We start from the raw sequence: 18,225 nt of genomic DNA, 5'->3' as shown, positions 1-18,225 counted from the left end.
CCACTCAGCTATAAGCTGTTACATCTCTATTTCTCTTTGTTCATATTACTTCAGAAATTTCTGGCATCAGAAAAAATAGTAACACCAGAATATCCAAAGGACTCATCTAAACTTGGAAATTGCAAACTGTGGCTTTTAAATTTGATATTTTGAACTTACTTCCCATGTACACACATGACTTTTATGCTGAGGTAAATAAAGTTGTAGGGCACTAATGAGGAAAGAGTGTTATTGTATGGCTGTATTGAAAGATACCTCTGTATTCCAGAGGTTTCCTTATTAACAACAAGTTCTGAGGCTGGAGCACAGGAAATCCCAGGTGCCTGTGACACACTGCAGGAAGGACAGTCTGATCTCTCCACTCCCCTTTGCTGGGCACGTGGCAACACATCCTTGCCTGTGGTCAGCACAGAAGCACAACACAAACAGCTTTTGTGGAGAATCTCATTCCCATTCCCTAAATGTGCTTTGTGCTTTTGTTGTACAGACTCAGTGCTTTTCCATAGCACTCCTCTCATTTCAGAGCACGGATGAGTGCAGATAGAGAAAGTAAGGTCGCACAGTCATCTGTCAGTTTTTCACTCCCTGACTTTTGAGTACTTTACTTTGGCCTGCATACACTTAATATAAGTTTTGGTGAGCAAAATGACATTTATTGAAACAAAGATATTGGTAAAAGTCACAGCCTTGGTAGAGGTAAACTGGTGTAATATCCCTCTTTTCATGTAAAAATGATAATGGTGTAAAACATATTTGTATCTCTTGCCTCATCAAGATAGTTTAATTTTTGTACCCTTTCTTTCAGCTGGACACTTGAGGATCCCAATATGTTCTTCAAAGAAGAACACTAAATACAGTGTATTTTTACCTCTGTGAGGAGCAAGAACTGACTACCAGAGGACTATTTAGTTCAGTAGAGAAGAGATGGTCAATGTGGCAGAAAACTGAAAACAAGAATGTTAGAAATTAGGGATCAATTCTTAGCAAACAGAATTATTTACTGAGAGGAATGGTGGATGCTGTGTGTCTAGATATCCTCAGGCTAAGTCTTCATGTCTGTGTGGAAGGTGGGCTCTATTCCAACCAAAAATATTTAGTTCAAGCAAGGGATCATTAAGGAAACTTAGTGGCTTGTGATTAGGGTCAGACTACATAATCTTGCAATTCTTTCTGTTTTAAAAATCATGTTATTGTTCTCTTGATGCAATATATACAATGCTTTTAAAAATGGAAATGTAGCCATCCATTTTCTCATCTGGGAGCAATAAAGCATTTCTTGGCATCCACTGCTTTCACTTCAAGCTTTTAAAAGAGCTCTTCTTTGTGCCTCACAGCACACCTGAGGGACACACAAATAGCCTGTCTGTGCCTATATTGTTGCTAAAGTGAATTCATTGTTCTGTAGTTCTGTCCTGACTCTCAGCAGGCAGCACTAGAAGCAAACATTGGTGCCAGAAAATAGGTTTTGTATTAAAATAGCGGAAGCTAAAACTGTCTGACTGCAGAGCATTAGTCTCTCACTGATATTTCACTGACATGCAAATGGTGTTAAAATGATTTTGCAAAAACTTAACACAACTTAATTTATAACCTGGAACTTCAGAACAAGAAGACTTTTCTGCCTGTTTAAAAAGCAAGGTTTTGTTTTCCCGTAAAGCACTGAACTGGTAACAATCTCAGATCGTGAGCTTCAACACAGCCAAATTTTGTTCAGTTAGTGAGCTGGATAAGAAATTCAGGCTTTGATTATGAGTGTGCTGTGCTCTCATGGAACACAGCTCTGTATTTGACTCTGTGATCCCCAAAGTTCATCGCTTAGAAGCAAATAATTTGTGCCACAACAGTGACACTACTCAGAGTCTAAACACTCTAATGCACTAATGAAAAGGAAAAATAGATTGTGAGATGCAAAGACATTGCTTGGGTTTAAGTGGATTATAAGAGGTAGGTCAGCAATTTCAGAACAGGTACCCTCAATCCACATCTTGAGCAATAGTAAATGAAAAGAAAAGAAAAATAAACTGAATAGGTGAGATAGTTAAAAGTAAGAACCTGTGCCCCCTTCATGAAATGACAATCCTTACTACTCTAGTTCGTATAGTAGCTCATTCATTGTTAAGAATAGCAACAGCTAAATCCATATGAGATTTCAAATTTCCTTGCCTTGTGTTATATAATGAAACATTCTCTTCATGCATTGATAGATTTATTTTTTCCTTCACTAATCCTCCTTTAATTTCCAATTCAAGGTGTCTTTAATAAAATTCTGGATATGGTGACTGAATGTTACATATTTGTTTCCTTCAGTTCAGAGTCTTCAATCTGAATTTTTCAGTGCTGTGTTTAATTTTTACAAGCTTGTTTGTTAAGCTTTTACTGAATTGCAATACACCAAACTAATACATGTTGCTTCCTCCTGCTCCTGCACAGGACGTTACCCAAAACTTGTGTTTCACTTTGAACTCAAGAGAAACATCTTGTATTTCATATTAGAGACATATGTACCATCAATCCTCCTGGTGGTGCTCTCCTGGGTGTCGTTTTGGATAAGCCAGTCGTCGGTTCCAGCCAGAATCTGCATAGGTGAGAAGCTGATAAACCAACTCAGACCAAGGGCTGGGTCATCCAGACACCTTCTCTATTGCACGTGCTGGGCATCCATTTCCTGAAGCTGCAAACGCTTCTGAGTTTTATGGAATTACTTTTTGGTTTGCCATACTCAGAACATCATGTGGATTGCCCTTAAAGCCCTGCTATTCTTTAACTAAGAAAAATGCCTTTGGCAGCTACAGGAAGGAGACTTACAGGCAGGGAGGCTGCTGAAAGCAAAACAAAAAACTGTCATTTTGGAAATAGTTTAAACATATTCAAATACATGGCATGCACAGACAATTGTGGGATTTTGTGAGGTCTAATGACACACACTAATTAACACATGAATAACAAGAGAATTATAAGAGATTAAATATAATTAATTTCAAATAAAGGATATTCTGAAAGGGAAAGAATTCAAATCAGGTTTGATCAGGCTGCAGGTGGGATGGAAAAAACACTCCTACAGAACAGGGAATAAAGAAGGATTTCACACTGAATGAGGCCAGTGGGCAACCACTGAGCAAAATTATATCTGAATATTCTAAATGGACCTTCTGCATAGATTTGCAATAATAATGTGTTAATCATAAATATACATTCCATGACACCAAAATCTTTCTCATTTTCATTTCTAGTCTTTCAGCCTTGTTAGCGTTTTCTGTTACTGTTTTTCAGCACTTAAGAGTTGTAAATTAAATTTAAACTCCCCTTCCTAAAACATGACCTATTAAATGCTATGGTATCCTAGGAGTTTCAGGTCCAGGGAAAACTCTCCTGCAGTAGGGCCCTTGCAGTAGAAGCCCTCAGTGCCATCTGTGTTAGACTAGAACATGTATTTTTCCACTCCACAGGTGTCACCACCGTCCTTACGATGACAACACTGATGATGGGAGCCAGGACTTCACTCCCAAATGCTAATTGCTTTATTAAGGCAATTGATGTGTACCTTGGTATCTGCTTCAGCTTCATCTTTGGAGCACTGTTAGAGTATGCTGTGACTCATTTCTGCACTCTGCACCAACTCAGCTCAAAGGAGCTTCCAAAGGTATTTTAATTATTTGGTTGTAGTCCTACAAAATGAATTTAAAATAACCTTATTTCTAGCACGTGTCGCCCTGAAAAAGAATGAATTCTCTTAGCACTAATAGTAAATGTATTTAAGGTAGTTTCTTTTTTAGAATTAGGACAGGGGAACATAATAATCTTGAGAAAAAGAAAAAAAATATTTGTATACCTGGAGCTTTTTTGGAAGAGACCAAACAAACTGAAGCACTCTTCTCTCTTTTGGAATGAGCTTTTTGACCATTTATCAATGTTCTGGGTGTCTTACAAAAATCACAGGCACTTCTTGTCTCCCAGGCAATAGAATTTACTCACTAATTGTTCAAAAATTCGGTTGAGCTTGGTGACTTGATCCGACTGCAATATGGAAAAAAGGATTTTATCACATTCCATTTACAAAACCTGCACAAGCATAAGACATGAGTCTGTCTTCTGGCAGATGTCTTCATGTGCTGGATGTATCAGGTCCCCGTAGCCTTCTGCTCTCACCTGCTCCTTCAACAGCTGCACCTGAAATCAGACTGGGATCCATTTTCCTTTCTGCATCATTATTATAACAGTGCTTTTTGTGGCACTAAAGAGTTTCTCACAATTCTGAAATATTGTGGAATATGCTTAAAATAAAAAGGGATGAAATCAGCATAGGTATTTTTGAGACTGGTGGCTGCTGAAATAATGAGGACAGGTTCATGAAGAAGTTTTGTCACATCTTCCATCTCCAGTGTATAGCAGTGCTTTCATAAGCAAGGGAAAAGAAATCACAAGGAAGCTGAAAGATGATTGTCTTGCAGCTTTTAATTATGGAACTGAACCTAATATGCATGATAAAAAAGAAAATTTTAAGCAGCTTATGAAATTTCTGGATTAATAGCAAAAAGTAAAACATGGAAAATGAGAATAACAGGAAGAAAAATAAAAGGCAGGAAGAAGTTTGGTTGAGTGGTGTAGGGATAAATGTCCAGAAGAAGACTGTTAACTGTTTAAGCCAAATTAGAACAGAGCATCACAAATGCCTAAGCAAAGCTCCCCAATATACTCAAGAAACAGGATATTGAGCTCAAGTGGAGAAGCTTCAAAACCTTTTGAAGATGAGGCAGTATGTGTGGGGGGGGTTATGTCTTGATAGTTCATCAATTAATATGAGATTTTGGCTGTTTGGATGAAAGATAGATCCTGTAAATGCACAAGAATATGTTAAAAGCTGTTGTTGGGTTAGGGAGAAGCAATTCTGTTTGTGGAGGAAGACTGCAAAGTGGCCATGAAGCAGAGCCTCCAAAGTGGGCAGTGTGAGATAGCATCTATTGGGGATTGTCTGCAAATGGGAAAACACTCATTTCCAATGAGGATTTGAGTGGAAAGCAGCCTGCAAGTAATTTTTGTTGGCAAGGTTACATCAGTGACAATTCCCTGTGAGCATATCCATCTTGTGAAGTAAGTGGTTGTCATTTTGCTCATAGTGTAAGGAAAAAAAAAACACTGCTTGGAGGTTCGGGCAAGAAAGTAAAGTGTTTCAGTGCTCGGATGATTAAGCATCTTTGGAGCTGTGAAGGACACTTATACTGCCCTTGCCTTCACCTGCCTCTTTCAGATTCCCTTTCATCTGGAGCACGTACTCATGCTTGCAGGTAGGGTGGACATGGGAAATTGTAGTCTTCAAAAATGTGCATGGGAATACATGGAGGTACAGCTGTAAAATGAGAAAGGAAAGTTCTGTGATGAACTTAATGATCAAAAGGAATAGATAGTCTTTCATTTCAGGCATGTTTCCTGCCTTCTGCTGGGCATCAGGAAGTGAGCAAGAAAGCCAAACATAATTCCTGCCTGCACAAAGATAGGTATATAAGAGAAGAAACAGTTGTTTGGTCCTAGATCAACTTGCGACTCTGTAGGATAAGAAAAATGTGTGTCATGTCCTTTTCCTACTGTAGCCAAGGGCAAGAACTGCTTACTGAGCAGGGTGTCATGGAGAGCACACCTGACTTGTATTTCTCATTCCTTGTTGTAAAAACAAAAACATCACAAGGGCATAAACACCAGCTAAAATCTCATGTCACTGTCTAGCAGCTACTTAGCAATTTATGTGTGAGTATCATCACTGTAAATGTGTTGTCCTCATTAGCGTATTCTCTTGTGGACACAGGTTAATTGGAAATCTCACATCCCAGTTTGTTATTCCCATATGTGAGCTGATAGAAAATTTGCACTCAGAATTATGTAAATAAATGTAGGAGGTGAAATGGAAATGTCACCCTCTCTCTTGTATAGGAATTAGTTGTATTCACTTGCTTCCCGCTTTGCTCTTTGAAGAAGTTGGGCACCCACATATCAAACCCTTCTGAAGCCCCTGCAATCTCCAGTTTAGAACATAAAATGGTGAAAGAGCTCATCATATCCATGCTCTTGCAATGTTTCACATCATGTGGACCCACAGAGACACCTTCAAAGCTAATGGCAAAAGCAGAGGAGCCCCCTGCTGCAAGGCAGGTCAGACAGAATGTGCCATTCACATCAGCTCCAGAACAACAGGATGCTTAAAAGGAGAGGTTGCCTCTCATGAGTTTCTTTTTTGTACAAAGGCATTAACTGTACCCTCTTATAAAGCACAGAAATATTCCTTGGGTTTCCTCTGTCTTTTACCTAAACCTCCACCTTTAAGGCAGAATGGAGAACAGTTTGAAAACTGAAAATAATTTTGTGAGTGTGATGTTCAGTCTCTGTGGTATTTCTGTGCAAGCCTCATGCAGTTTTTATGAGCACCACATAAGCTGCAGGTGTGCAACACTCTGGGTTGAAATATTTTTAAACTTGAGCAGCTTTATTTTCCAGTGAAAGAGACAATTTTCCTCAACTCTGTTGGCTCTTGGATGTCAGCAAACACTTAGTAAACAGCAGCCACAGTATCAGGTGCCATGGACAGTGCTTTTTGGGTGATGCACAGCATCTTTCCTGGATGGTACTGGTTTGGTACCTAAACAGAGCCCTTAGTGCCAGCTGCCATTTCCTCATTGGCAGCTGGCATCCAGAAAAAAGCTTAGTATGACATTTAAAATTAGAGCCACAGCTGAACGCTCACAACACAATTTCTTTTTCTGATATAATGTAAACCAGCTCAGTCTTTCATCATGCTCAGTTCTCCATAACAATCTGGAAAAGTCCCTTTATAAACTCACCCTATAAGACTGCAGTTTTTAATAAATGAGAAGGTGTGGTTCTCTTCTAGACGAGCTCTCTCCTTTCCAAGCTATGTGGTACAGCACTTTTGCTGTAAACTCCCCTCTGTTTTGCAAGAGCCCTGCCTTGTTGCACTGCAAATAGAATCCTGTACATATGCACTGCTTACGGTATTTTCTGCTTAAGTAAGAACTGGCCCTTGGGGAGCTGAAAGGAGTCAAGAGCAGCCTAATAACACATCAGCCTCCTGGGAATCACTCACATGCAGTTGTGAGAAAGGAAAAGTGGCACGTACACAGTGTCCTTTCATGCTCTGAAATAAAACTAATTCTAAACAACTTGTATCCAGCCCTACCTGAGAGAAAAATAGACTCTTAAACTGAGCAATGCCCCATATCCTGATGGTTTTGAAGTACAGATGTGGTAATGAAAAATGAAAGCAGGGAGAAAAAGTCAGGACTCTTGTGTCAGGTTCCTTTATTTTATTAACTTTTAAAGTGCTGAGTGCATTCATTAAGCTGTGGCTCCAGCGCCTCATTTCCAGTGCCAGGCACTGCTGACAAAAGCTTCTCTGCCATCCCCAGCACTCTCCTCAGCTGCCTGAACTTTTTGAAGCAGAAGAGAGAGATATTTATAACAGTCAGGCCTCAAGTAAAAACTCGAGGTTTGAATTTTAGTACTACCCTGGGGATTATTTAAGGTTCAGGCTGGAGTTTTATGGATTGAACCTCTTAATGCTTTATAGGCAGATTTTTATCCCAGTCTTTCACAGAGATGTGGGAGGCCAGATGGAGGATGACCAAGGTTTTTTTGGTCAGTGTATTTTTAGCATGATAAGTGTTGTTGAACTACGTTTATCTCTCAAATAAAATATCCCAGGTTTTTTGTTGTTTGTTTTTTTTTTAATTGAAGGTGGAAAGCGGTAAAAATCCCTTTTCTACCACCATTTGTTCTGCTTCACTGATTCACTGCTGTTTGAGGACGTTGTCCAGACTCCACTTTAATTTTCAAGGGTGTCAGTAATTTTAGAGGAAGAAGACTCACTCAGGGCTCGTGCTGTACACATGCACCCTGGGCAGAAGAGCAATTCTGTACTGGCATGGAGACCACTTAGGTGCCTTAATGAGCTTTCTTTGACTTTAATAGCTGGGATATACCTAAATAAGCTTTTTGTCTGGCTGCAGATGGGGATGTACATGTTAACCTTTTGAAAGATTGTCCTTGTGTAAACTGTTTCTTCTCATGATGCAAATAGAAAAAAAGCAAGTTGGTCAGAAGAATGAGATTCTGCATTCTACACTTCACAAATAATTTTTTTAGGCTTGTCTTACATTTATGTCACCTACTGATTTGGGAGGTAATAAAATTATCAGCAGAAAATTAAAATTATATGTGTGCCTACCTGAATTAAAATGACCCCTCCTCAAAGTATACATAATAAGGTTTAGTTTAAATACAAAATTAGAGCCAGTCTTTGTAGCTTGTTTCTGCTGGTGTCTCTGCAATATCCCAAGCCAAACTAAATACCCCAGAAATTCCAAGGAAGTTTCAGAGCTGAAGCTGCAGCTGATGTCTAATCCTGTGTCCTCTGAGTCAGTAACAGAAAAGCCACTGACTTCAAAGGGTGAAAATTTCATACATGAACTTTATGGCTCTGAGCCCTTTCTAATCAAAGAAACAAAACCCACTAGCAGGCTTATACAACATTCTCCAAAGACCTGTCTTGATGCAGCGAAGCACATAAAAATATTCTTAACCCTAGCATAACTTTGAACTTAAAGCACGGCTTCCAGGACTTGACAGAAAGTATCCCAAGCTATTTAGTATTAAATCAGCTATGGGTGGGGCCTTGTCCCTCTTTATTTTTAAAGTAACTTGATTTTTATCACAAAGGACCAGGATGAAGCTGAGCCAGTTGCACACAAGGAGGGTGTCTTGCATCCTGGGGTGCTCAGTTTGGGGGGTGCAAGCAGCTCGGCTGGCTGGTCTGGTCTGGCAGCTCCCCCACCTTCTCCATCTCCAGGCTGGGGCTTTGCTCTCACACTTTCTGGGCTCTAACCTTTGCCAGCATTTGTCCTGAGCAGGAGACAGTTTACTGTTGTGCATTTCAGGGATTTGCTGCTATATTAAGTAAAGTTCCTCGTCCATATTTGAACAAACCCAGATTTGCTTGACAGTCCTTCAAAAGTTTTTGCTGTACAGTGTTGTTTAAGTCAAAGTTTTCTCCCTAAACGGAGGCTTTGAGAGCTGAAAGGAGCTCCTGGTGCATGTAAGTGCTTGTCCTTGAAGTCAAGGAGTGAAACAGAGGAGGAGACATAAGAAAAATCCCATTTGCTGCAGCTCTAAAGTAAGCAGGTGATGAAACATACACTTAAGTACCTGCTGTTTTGTTCCCTACCAGATTATTGATGATGATGATGATGAAGAAGAGAAGAATGGAGTCCTGGCAGCAGTGGCCAACAGTTGCAGTGCCCCTGACAACACAAGCAAGACCGATACAAACAAAAGCAAACAAACCAGCATTGACAGAAAAAGGGAGATGAGTCAACACAGTGGGTGTAGTTCAGCAATGTCAGTAATGAAAAGACTTTTCTGTATCTTTGATTGCTTCCATGTTAAAAATCCTTACCACATAGATAACTACGCCAGATTCTCTTTCCCCTTATCATTCATCATAATTAATGTACTTTATTGGGTGTATTATTTGTATTTCTAAATATTTTATTTTGTAATGTTAGTTTAAAGTTTAGAAAGTTGACATGGGAAGGGAAGTTGTGGAAAAATGGAGAAGTTACATTTGTATAGAGGGATATAAAAGGACGTGCCACCTTTTCAAGTGTGTCTAAAAATTTTGTTAATTCACTTTTCTGCTTTTAAATGTCTGTCATCCAAAAATGGCTTCATATTAGCATGCATGTCCCATATGAAACTACTTATCAAAGGCCAATAAGTAATTTTTTTAAGATTTAATGCTCAACTTTGTAAAATAAGTTATATTATACTTGTTTCTGAGCTCCATTGAATAAATGTAAAAATAAAATGAAATGCTGTTTTCTGCTTTCTGTACTCAGTTCCTTCTAGCTTTGCCAATAATGCATACATTTTCCAGATTATATAAGAAAATGTTTAATTGCAGACCAAAGTGGTTTTGCTACATAGCAAAAAACAGCTTTGAAGACATGAGCTACCAATACAAACCAAACAATCTTCATTTTTGTAAGGTCACAGATATGTGTCCAGGATCCCTCTATATCTTTAGACAGAGCTCCCATAGTCATCAATGGCTTTTCTCAGCAAGAAAGGAAGAAATGGACTGGAGCCAAAAGGTTCACATCCAGAGAGATGCATTTCCCTGAGTGAGGATTTAGTTGTTCACCAATCCTTAATGGAAAATGGCAATTTATCCTGACGTTTATGCTCTGTACTCTGCTCAGTCACAGCTGCCTGGGTAACTACTATGCAGAGGAAAAATTTGATATGCTTAATTTTCAGCTTGGTAAATCCTCTTGAACTAGATGCTGTTAAAAAAAAATCACATAAAGGTGGAAAACTTCTTGAATAGAAAAGAAAACCCTGTATGTGTGATAGCTCATGATAAAATAGGAAGAGTTTAACATAGATAAAATGATGAGAGCTATCCCACATGAGATAATGGTTACAGGTGGTGAAAAACCATAACAATCTTTCCAGGTGGTTACTTCACTGACAGCTATTACAAGCCTGTCCCCCGCACTGCAAGCATGGAAGTTTAAAGGCAATCATTATCACACCTTTTTCCTGACTGTAACGTAGGTATTTGTTGCATACACTGGTAAAATGTGTGCATGTGCTGTTGTGCACTGTGTATCCTGGCATTTCTGGTGATCAGACTCACTGCACACATGAAATGTTTAAATGCATTAAACATCTCCCCTAGCATGGACAGGCTTGGACACACCTTATCACCGGGGTGCTGCCCGTGAAGAGCACCATTACATGAGGAGGAAGAAAGTACAAAATACCAGAGTGAGACAGATTTGCCCTTGCTCCAATCTAAATCCACAAGAATCATTGCACACTGGTAGACAATTACGAAGTCACTAAAATCCCCTCAGTATTTTTATTTTCTAAAGGTTGACTAATGCAAATTTGTTTCTCTGGTGTTATCAGTAATGCCCTTTGCAAAGCTTATTGAGGCAATGCAACTTCAAGAACAGTCTGATGCCTTTTGGTACATTGTGGCTTTCATATGAAATTAAATACATTCAAGAAATCGAACTAAGGCTGCCAGTGTTAATGAGCAACCAAAAAAAAATACGTTATTTTATACAACATTCTGCTACTGAATATTTACCCTTAAACACTTTATTCAGGAACAGGCTGTATGACATTTTTTCTTGGAGGTGTAAAACTGGACTCGGATCTCTTTCCCGTTCTTACTCCCATAAAATTCACAGAAGACAGATATTAAATCTTTGTGCTTAGTTTCTTAAATTTGAAGTTTACATTGTTCCTGAATCTTTTCAAACAGTTACCCATCATGCTAACACTAAATTTGGAATTAACATTTACTGCAAGCATAAAGTAAGCATTTTGAGTTTTGTAGCTTCCAATTAATTTGGAGACAATTCACCTTAAATATTATTTTTAAAGTTGTTGAAAGTCTGAGCATCTTTATTTACAATGAACTAGCTGAAAACAGGGTCTGTTCTCCCACAATGTGCTACATTGTAAGTAGTGTTATACTCTGAAGTCCCCCATGTTTTCATGAAAGAATTGACTACACAGACAGATTATTCATTATTTTGCTTTGCATAATTCTTCATTAACTGCTAATTTCAAATATAAAACTTGGTTTGATGTTCCCAATAGATTTCCAGTGTGGTATATGAAGAATGAAGAAGATCATTTGAATTATCCTGTTCAAACATAGTTTCTGTCCCTGGAAACTCCCAAATCCATTGGAGTTAGTCAGAAAGGCTCCCTGAAGTAAGGAGCATTCATGAGCAATTCACGGAGTGCTGCAACTCAGAGGAAAATTTGAGAGGGGGAAGTGTCTTTCAGTGCTAAGACCAGGGGCCGAAGCTGAGTCTGAGGGGATGAAAATTACCTTGGTTTCATATCTAATGAAAAGACCTTGGACTTTTAGCAAACATTTTCTGGTTGACAGTTGAGTTTCTTACTTTGATTTTAATGTTTTCCAATCAGAGAGCTTCTCCAACTCATTATTCAGGAATGTTGTATTTTGGGACCACTTGGGGGAGATGTACAGTGAGGGACCCGAGGCAGTGAAGGGGGTTACATTAGAGAATTGATGATGTATCCTCATGTAGTTTGCTTTGCTGTCAGCAGGACGTGCCCTGCTTTCCATGGATCCAAAGGCAGCAGCCAGCCTGAGGAATAACTTTCCTTCCTTTGTGGAATCTCCAAGCCTGGTCTTTTAATTGATTCAGAAGCCATCACATAGGTGCTTAAGCATTGTGCAGACTAGAAAAACAACTCTGACCTTAGCAAGATCTTTTATATTGTTTTCTTTCTTAATGGAAAATTATTATAAAAATAGAATCCTATGCTGAGATATTTAGTCAGATATTTTATTCTTTTTTTAGATTTTAGATTTTAGACATAAAGGTATTATTGCTACCTTTCCTCTTCATCAATTATATAGTGTTTTTATGATTCAGCCATGCTTTAGATAAATATTTCCTGCAGCCTGCATCCTGTGATGCCAGATGTGATGCTTTGAGAGTATTTGAAATATTTCACCTAAATCAAGAGGGAAATACTAAGGAAGGTGATATTTTAGAACAGGTGTTCATTAACCCTCTCATAAACTAGAGAAGGTATTTTAAGTCACTATCAGATAATTTCTTTTAAGACATGAACAACTAAATATCCCATCTGAATACTCCAGTCAACACATATGGCAAGCATAAGAGAAGGGCATCCATCTGTTGATCTGAGTACCAATTTTCAACACAGTGGCCTTGTTTATTAAGAATGCAACAGTAACTTAAACAAAATTTACTGCTTTGTGAGCCTCTTTGGGTTTTTGTGCTAATTATTTTGAGAACTGTTACACATTTTTGCATGGGAAAATGTATTAAAAAAAAAAGAATAAAAGGCTGCCACCCTGTAACTCAAAATGGAACTCCATAAAAGATTATAGATTAAAGAAAACCTACATACAGTAAAGCTGGTGGCTACAAAGAGGTGAATAAAAGCCCTTGCCAGTGGCGTGGTGCAGCAGAGTGCCTGAGCCCCTGTCCCAGCACAGCAGGCTGAGGAGGTGCTGAGGAACTGGTGCTGCTGGTACAATTCACCCCGTGCAGCAGTAGATGGAGCTCATTAACTGCTCTTCATCCTTCAACGAGCAAATGTAAATGGCAAATGCTGGCTAAGGAGGGCTCAGGGGAAAAGCTATTACAAGCTGACATTTGTACCGTGGTAACTAGGTCATGTTTGTAGCGACAGATTAATTAAAGTCAGGCAGGACAGCACTGTCAGGTGGACTATTTTTCACACTGAAGTTCAGGCGTCTCAAACCCCGATTGTTGTTTCCACCATTTTAGCCACTGAAATCGAACATATTCTGCCAGTCCACAAAGTAACTTCACAACTGCAATACCTTGTGTTTTAAGTGTGAATTTTCTATCCTTCTTTCAAGGTTTTCTCCTGTCACTGTCGGACATGAAATCATTCACACAACCGCAGCTCCAAGTGTGGTGAAAAAGAAGGAAAGTTTATTTGTTCTTTCAGTATTTATAGCTTTTTGACAACAACCAGGGATTGCATAGTCAGGTTACCACCTTCCCAACTACACCAGCCATGAGAGACGTCCATCAAAAGGCATGTCTTTAATGGAATGTATAAACACCTATGTTTATAGTTTATTTCCTGGGAAAGTGGCTAGGAATTATGCAAGCAATATCGAAAAGCCTGATTCTCAGGGCGACATTCTCCTGCAGGTTATGTTGTTTCAAATCAAAGCATTGCAGCACCTCAGTATTTCAAGGCAAGCAGAATAGTGGCTCTATTAACATTTTCCCTATAACCATTTATGAAACCTAAATAAATGTTCCCAGGTAATTCACTGGCATACTGCTAAAAATTGTCACAAAGATCAAGATAATTTTTAAAGCCAGTTTCAATAAAGAAAATTTCCCTTGAGAGGGGGCTGGTTGAAAAGGTGGGAAGATAAGCTGTGAGAGTCTTCTGGGCAGATTAACAGGTCACTGCAAGAACAAGCCATCTCAACCTGAGAGCTGAAAACTGGAGTGGATTCTGCTTGTAGAGTAATGGGTGCTTGGCAGTGCTTAAAGCAGCTTAGCTGGACATAATTTCAAACTCTGTAATGGATTTGCCATCACTTGTTCTATAACTTTATAATTAAAACCAGGGGTCCACTGTAATAATATTGCCAAATTCAGCTTTTCATAATTTTCCATCTGGAGACATCTTCCCCAGTCCCATCTGACTGTCAAAGTTTCCATCCTCAGAGAGAGAAGGATAAGGGGGTATTTCAGTCTCATGATGTGAGTTTACTCAGATAATTTGGGTTCTGGGTTTCTTTCCAAATTGGAATGGACCCTATTTTCCTATTCTAGATCAAACACAGACAAAACTTCAGAAGACAAGAAACCCCAGAAGATTTTAGCATCATCACATGTGTGCATGAACCATGACCCTGATTCATTTTGAAATTCTGCTCTGAAGTTTGATCCAGATTTAACCACTGGATAACTTCATCAGTAAAAAGACTTATCTCCACTACTGTTGTTTTCCTTGCTGTAGCAGGTAATTTTGGAACCTAGAGGGTGAAAGGGTTTGATACCAAATATATTTGATTTCTCCTAAAGGCAAGGAATTTAATCTTTCTGCTTTCAAATCAGATCAGGAATGGATTCAGAATAGCAGCTTTGGTTCTAGTTGGGGATTGGCCACTTTGGACACAGAACAAGCTGACAAAATTAGAAAAAATTAACAAGAGAGTATAAAATGGAGTTCAAACTTGAATTACATATTGACATGCTCAGCTCATCAGTGCCCCTGGTCCTCATGTTAAAGTTATTGATGTTGAGCCTCAGAAACAGTAGCAAACATGTGAGATTGGTCACTGTGGGCAAAGCTGGCATCGCATGCACTCATATATTCTTGGAAAAGAGAGAAGCAGGGATTGTCTCCTCCTTTTCAATGTCCCAGTTTTGTTAGAAGCCAGTTCATTTTGGTCCATCTCCAGTCTTGGTTTGTGGAGCACCTGCTTTGAATGGGTGCCAATGCAAGGTGACCAAAACCACTGCATTAGTCTCTTCTGCAGGAACCATCTGTTCATTATATGCCTTTGAATGCTGATCCATTAGACTCATGTGCCAGACTATGCTGTGCATGTTGCTAAGTCACTCCTAATCAAAGTGCTTTCCACTCACAGCAATATTTTGGATGATATCTAATGAATACAACTGTCATTTTTGTGTGGATTTTTATATGGGGTTTTTTGGGCTTTTTATTGTGGGGTTTGTTTTTTTTTTGTGGCATTTTCCATGCTTGTGAAGAAAAGAGCTATAGCCTTGTGCTCAATATACGAGTTGGCTGCAGGGATTCAATCCAATCCTTGCCTACCTTGCAGAAGCAGCTCACCTTGATAACCCTTAAGTGCATTTTGGAGAACAGAACTGACAATGTTGACCTCAAAATAACAATATAGCAGATTAAGTCAGAAGAAATTTTTTAACTAGGTAAATATAAATCCAGCCTTGTTCTCTGCTTCTTTACCAGGAAGATAAGATATTGTGCTCAAGTGTCATTACTTTCTGAGGTTCTTTCGTAATGAAAGATTCTGACAGCCTTGTAATTTTTTTTCATTAAAAGAAAAAACCTAAAGTATGATGTGCAAATAACTAGAAACTTTGAAGTTGGAGGCTTGCTATGCCCCAGGATAATTTTAATTCTACTGAGCAACCTTTTCATGTAGTGCTGGTCCACGTTTTGCGAAGCCTGATAATAAGAGCTGATAACTCTGGAGACTCCCGTAATTTCCATACAGGACCCCTCAGGGATGCTAAATACACAGCTGACCCTGCACCATTTCAAACCCACATATTCTTACATGGGCTACTCCACTTATTTCAGGTGTTACAAATGGCCGGTTCCTTTAATTCTATTCTAAAAACCTAAATTTCCCATTTCTAAATTACCACTTCTGGGTCAATAACTCAAAGTTGCATTTGCCTTGGGTTACCTTTCTAAGGAGACTTGAACAGTGCCTGAACCTTTGTTTCCACAGCCCAGCTGTAGGTTACTGTTTCTGTAAGCAAGTGCACACAATGGCCTGAGCTGGATTTCATTCCTATCAAACACCTGGAATTACAACACAGCTCTTTACCAGCAGGATCAAAAGCTGTTCCTTGATGTTTTGCATCTCTGCATATGTCTTTCTTCCAGTTTTAGCATTCCCTTCCCAGAAGGCTCTACACTGTTCTGTGATAATGTCAGGACTCCAGATGCACTGCCATGCTGTACTAAAAATGACAGACGAACAAGCCAAAATCATCAATTTTAATGATATTTCAGCATCATCCTGGTCCTGTGTCATCCCTGTGTTTATTTCAGCTATCAATCTATGTTTGTCTAAAGTGGTTCATGCCAGAACCTTAAATGTGGAGAAAGCTGAAGAGGCCAATTTATTGTATTTTGACAAGGACAAGCCTCATCTGGCAATCCAGTGAGGCTGAGTGCATCTGGTTAATAGTGCATCTACTTTCTCAGATCCAAATTGCTCTGTTAGTTTTCATGACTCTCTTATCTCAGTGCTGTCTCTGTCCAGCCCAGTTTCCTTATCACATAATAGGATTGTGCCTGTATCTTCCAATTTCATTTCTATTGGTTTCCAATCTGTGTGATGCTGGCAGTGTGTGCTGGTCCATCAGCCTCTCCTGCTGAGAGATGGGATCACTCACCCCGAAATGCCTCATCTGCACTGCGGGACACTCTTGGCTGATCACTCCCTTTGCCTCTTTGGACTTCACCTCTGATTTGAATCACTCCCTACACCAAGGGGGACCATTCTCCACATCTCTGCCTATCAAGGGTTCTCTAGTGAAAATCTTCAGAGAATTAATTAGAGGTTAGATGTTTCAATACATATCTGCCCACTAGTCCATGCTATCTAGTTCTTTGAACTCATTGTTGTATTTCTATGAAATATGATAAAGGAACAGAGACCTCAGAGACAGGATGTTCCTACAAGATTTCTGTAGATAGATGTCCAGGTCAGAGAGACATCTGAGAGGTACACCCTGAGAAAAACATTACAGCATGAGCTGGAGTCTTTTTAAATCCCAGAGAATACACACTGAAGAGGGCACATCAAAATGTCTCAAATGCAGAACAAGCTTCTGTCACAATTTACATCTTCCAGACAGGAGAGTCAATCAACACTGAACCAAAAATCTGGAGAAAATCAAGCTTCATTAGCTCTAATATTCATGAATTACTTCTCCAGTCCTCAGAGACTGAAAGTGAGGTACAAGGTTGGAGGCACTGCCCTCTTTTCTTCTTTTTTTTTCCTCTGAATTACAGTGGGATTTAAAATGTACATCTTCAGCTTGGTCCCTGTGAGAAAACTGTAAAAACAATGCTGGTATAGTTATAGAAAAATATTGATATTCCTAATAGTCCTCTTGCTCTTACTCTCTCCCCATCCTCTGCTCCTTCCTTCATCTTTATGAATCTTTGTAAACACACTCTTTTAGAATCAGATTTTTTTTTTAACCTGAATTTAAATCTCTCTCAGTGGTATGATTTAAGCAAAAAATCAGCCTGTCCCTTGCACCTCTGGCTCTGGGTGGCCTCATGGAAATCAAACTGGAACATACAAAGGGGAAGAGTTACTGGAAGAACTGGCTTCATGTTTGCACAAAAAAAAAAAGAACAACTAAAGTAAAAATATTCAGTTTGTAGCTGAAACAAATTCATTGTATTCATCTCCCAAGCACATTATGTATTTGTGATTCTGATAAAGAGCAGGTCACTGGAATTTTACAACATATGCAGAAGATATTTTACCTAGAACTTGAAGAAGAAAATAATGATCAGAAGAGGGTGCTCTCAGCTCATGTTCTTTTGGTTTTGTTTTGAACATTTTGGTGGAATTCTGCAGAATTTTCTTCTCTCTTTGTTGATATTAATAAAAGGTCTCTTTGTAATATATTTTCTGGGACTTTTCACTAAATAGATCCCTCTTATTACTGCACCATGTGCAAAATATGGGCTAACTTTTTGATCCCAGATTTTTCTATATGCTTTAGAAAGCTTTCTGTAATATTAGCTGAAGTTATTTCACAATGAGCTTTGTGTCTGGGCTCCCACTATTTTGTATGTTATGTTTATGTTCTCATGCTGTCATACTCTGTTGAAATT

General features: G+C 39.0%; 1 protein-coding gene across 1 annotated transcript in view; it reads left to right on the top strand.

Moving 5' to 3' along the window:
* Positions 1 to 9,544, top strand: part of LOC131580133 (gamma-aminobutyric acid receptor subunit pi-like) — a 37,640-nt gene extending 28,096 nt beyond the window's left edge. Inside the window, exons 7-9 of the mRNA XM_058840933.1 lie at positions 2,431 to 2,583; positions 3,447 to 3,640; positions 9,230 to 9,544. Coding sequence (XP_058696916.1) covers positions 2,431 to 2,583; positions 3,447 to 3,640; positions 9,230 to 9,544 — 662 coding nt within the window. The remainder of the gene's footprint in view (positions 1 to 2,430; positions 2,584 to 3,446; positions 3,641 to 9,229) is intronic.
* Positions 9,545 to 18,225: the final 8,681 nt, after the last annotated feature.

Source organism: Poecile atricapillus, chromosome 6, assembly GCF_030490865.1.
Source record: "Poecile atricapillus isolate bPoeAtr1 chromosome 6, bPoeAtr1.hap1, whole genome shotgun sequence".
NCBI lineage: Eukaryota > Metazoa > Chordata > Aves > Passeriformes > Paridae > Poecile > Poecile atricapillus.
Note: the sequence above shows the minus strand (reverse complement) of the source record. Positions and strands in the feature narration are given on the sequence as shown.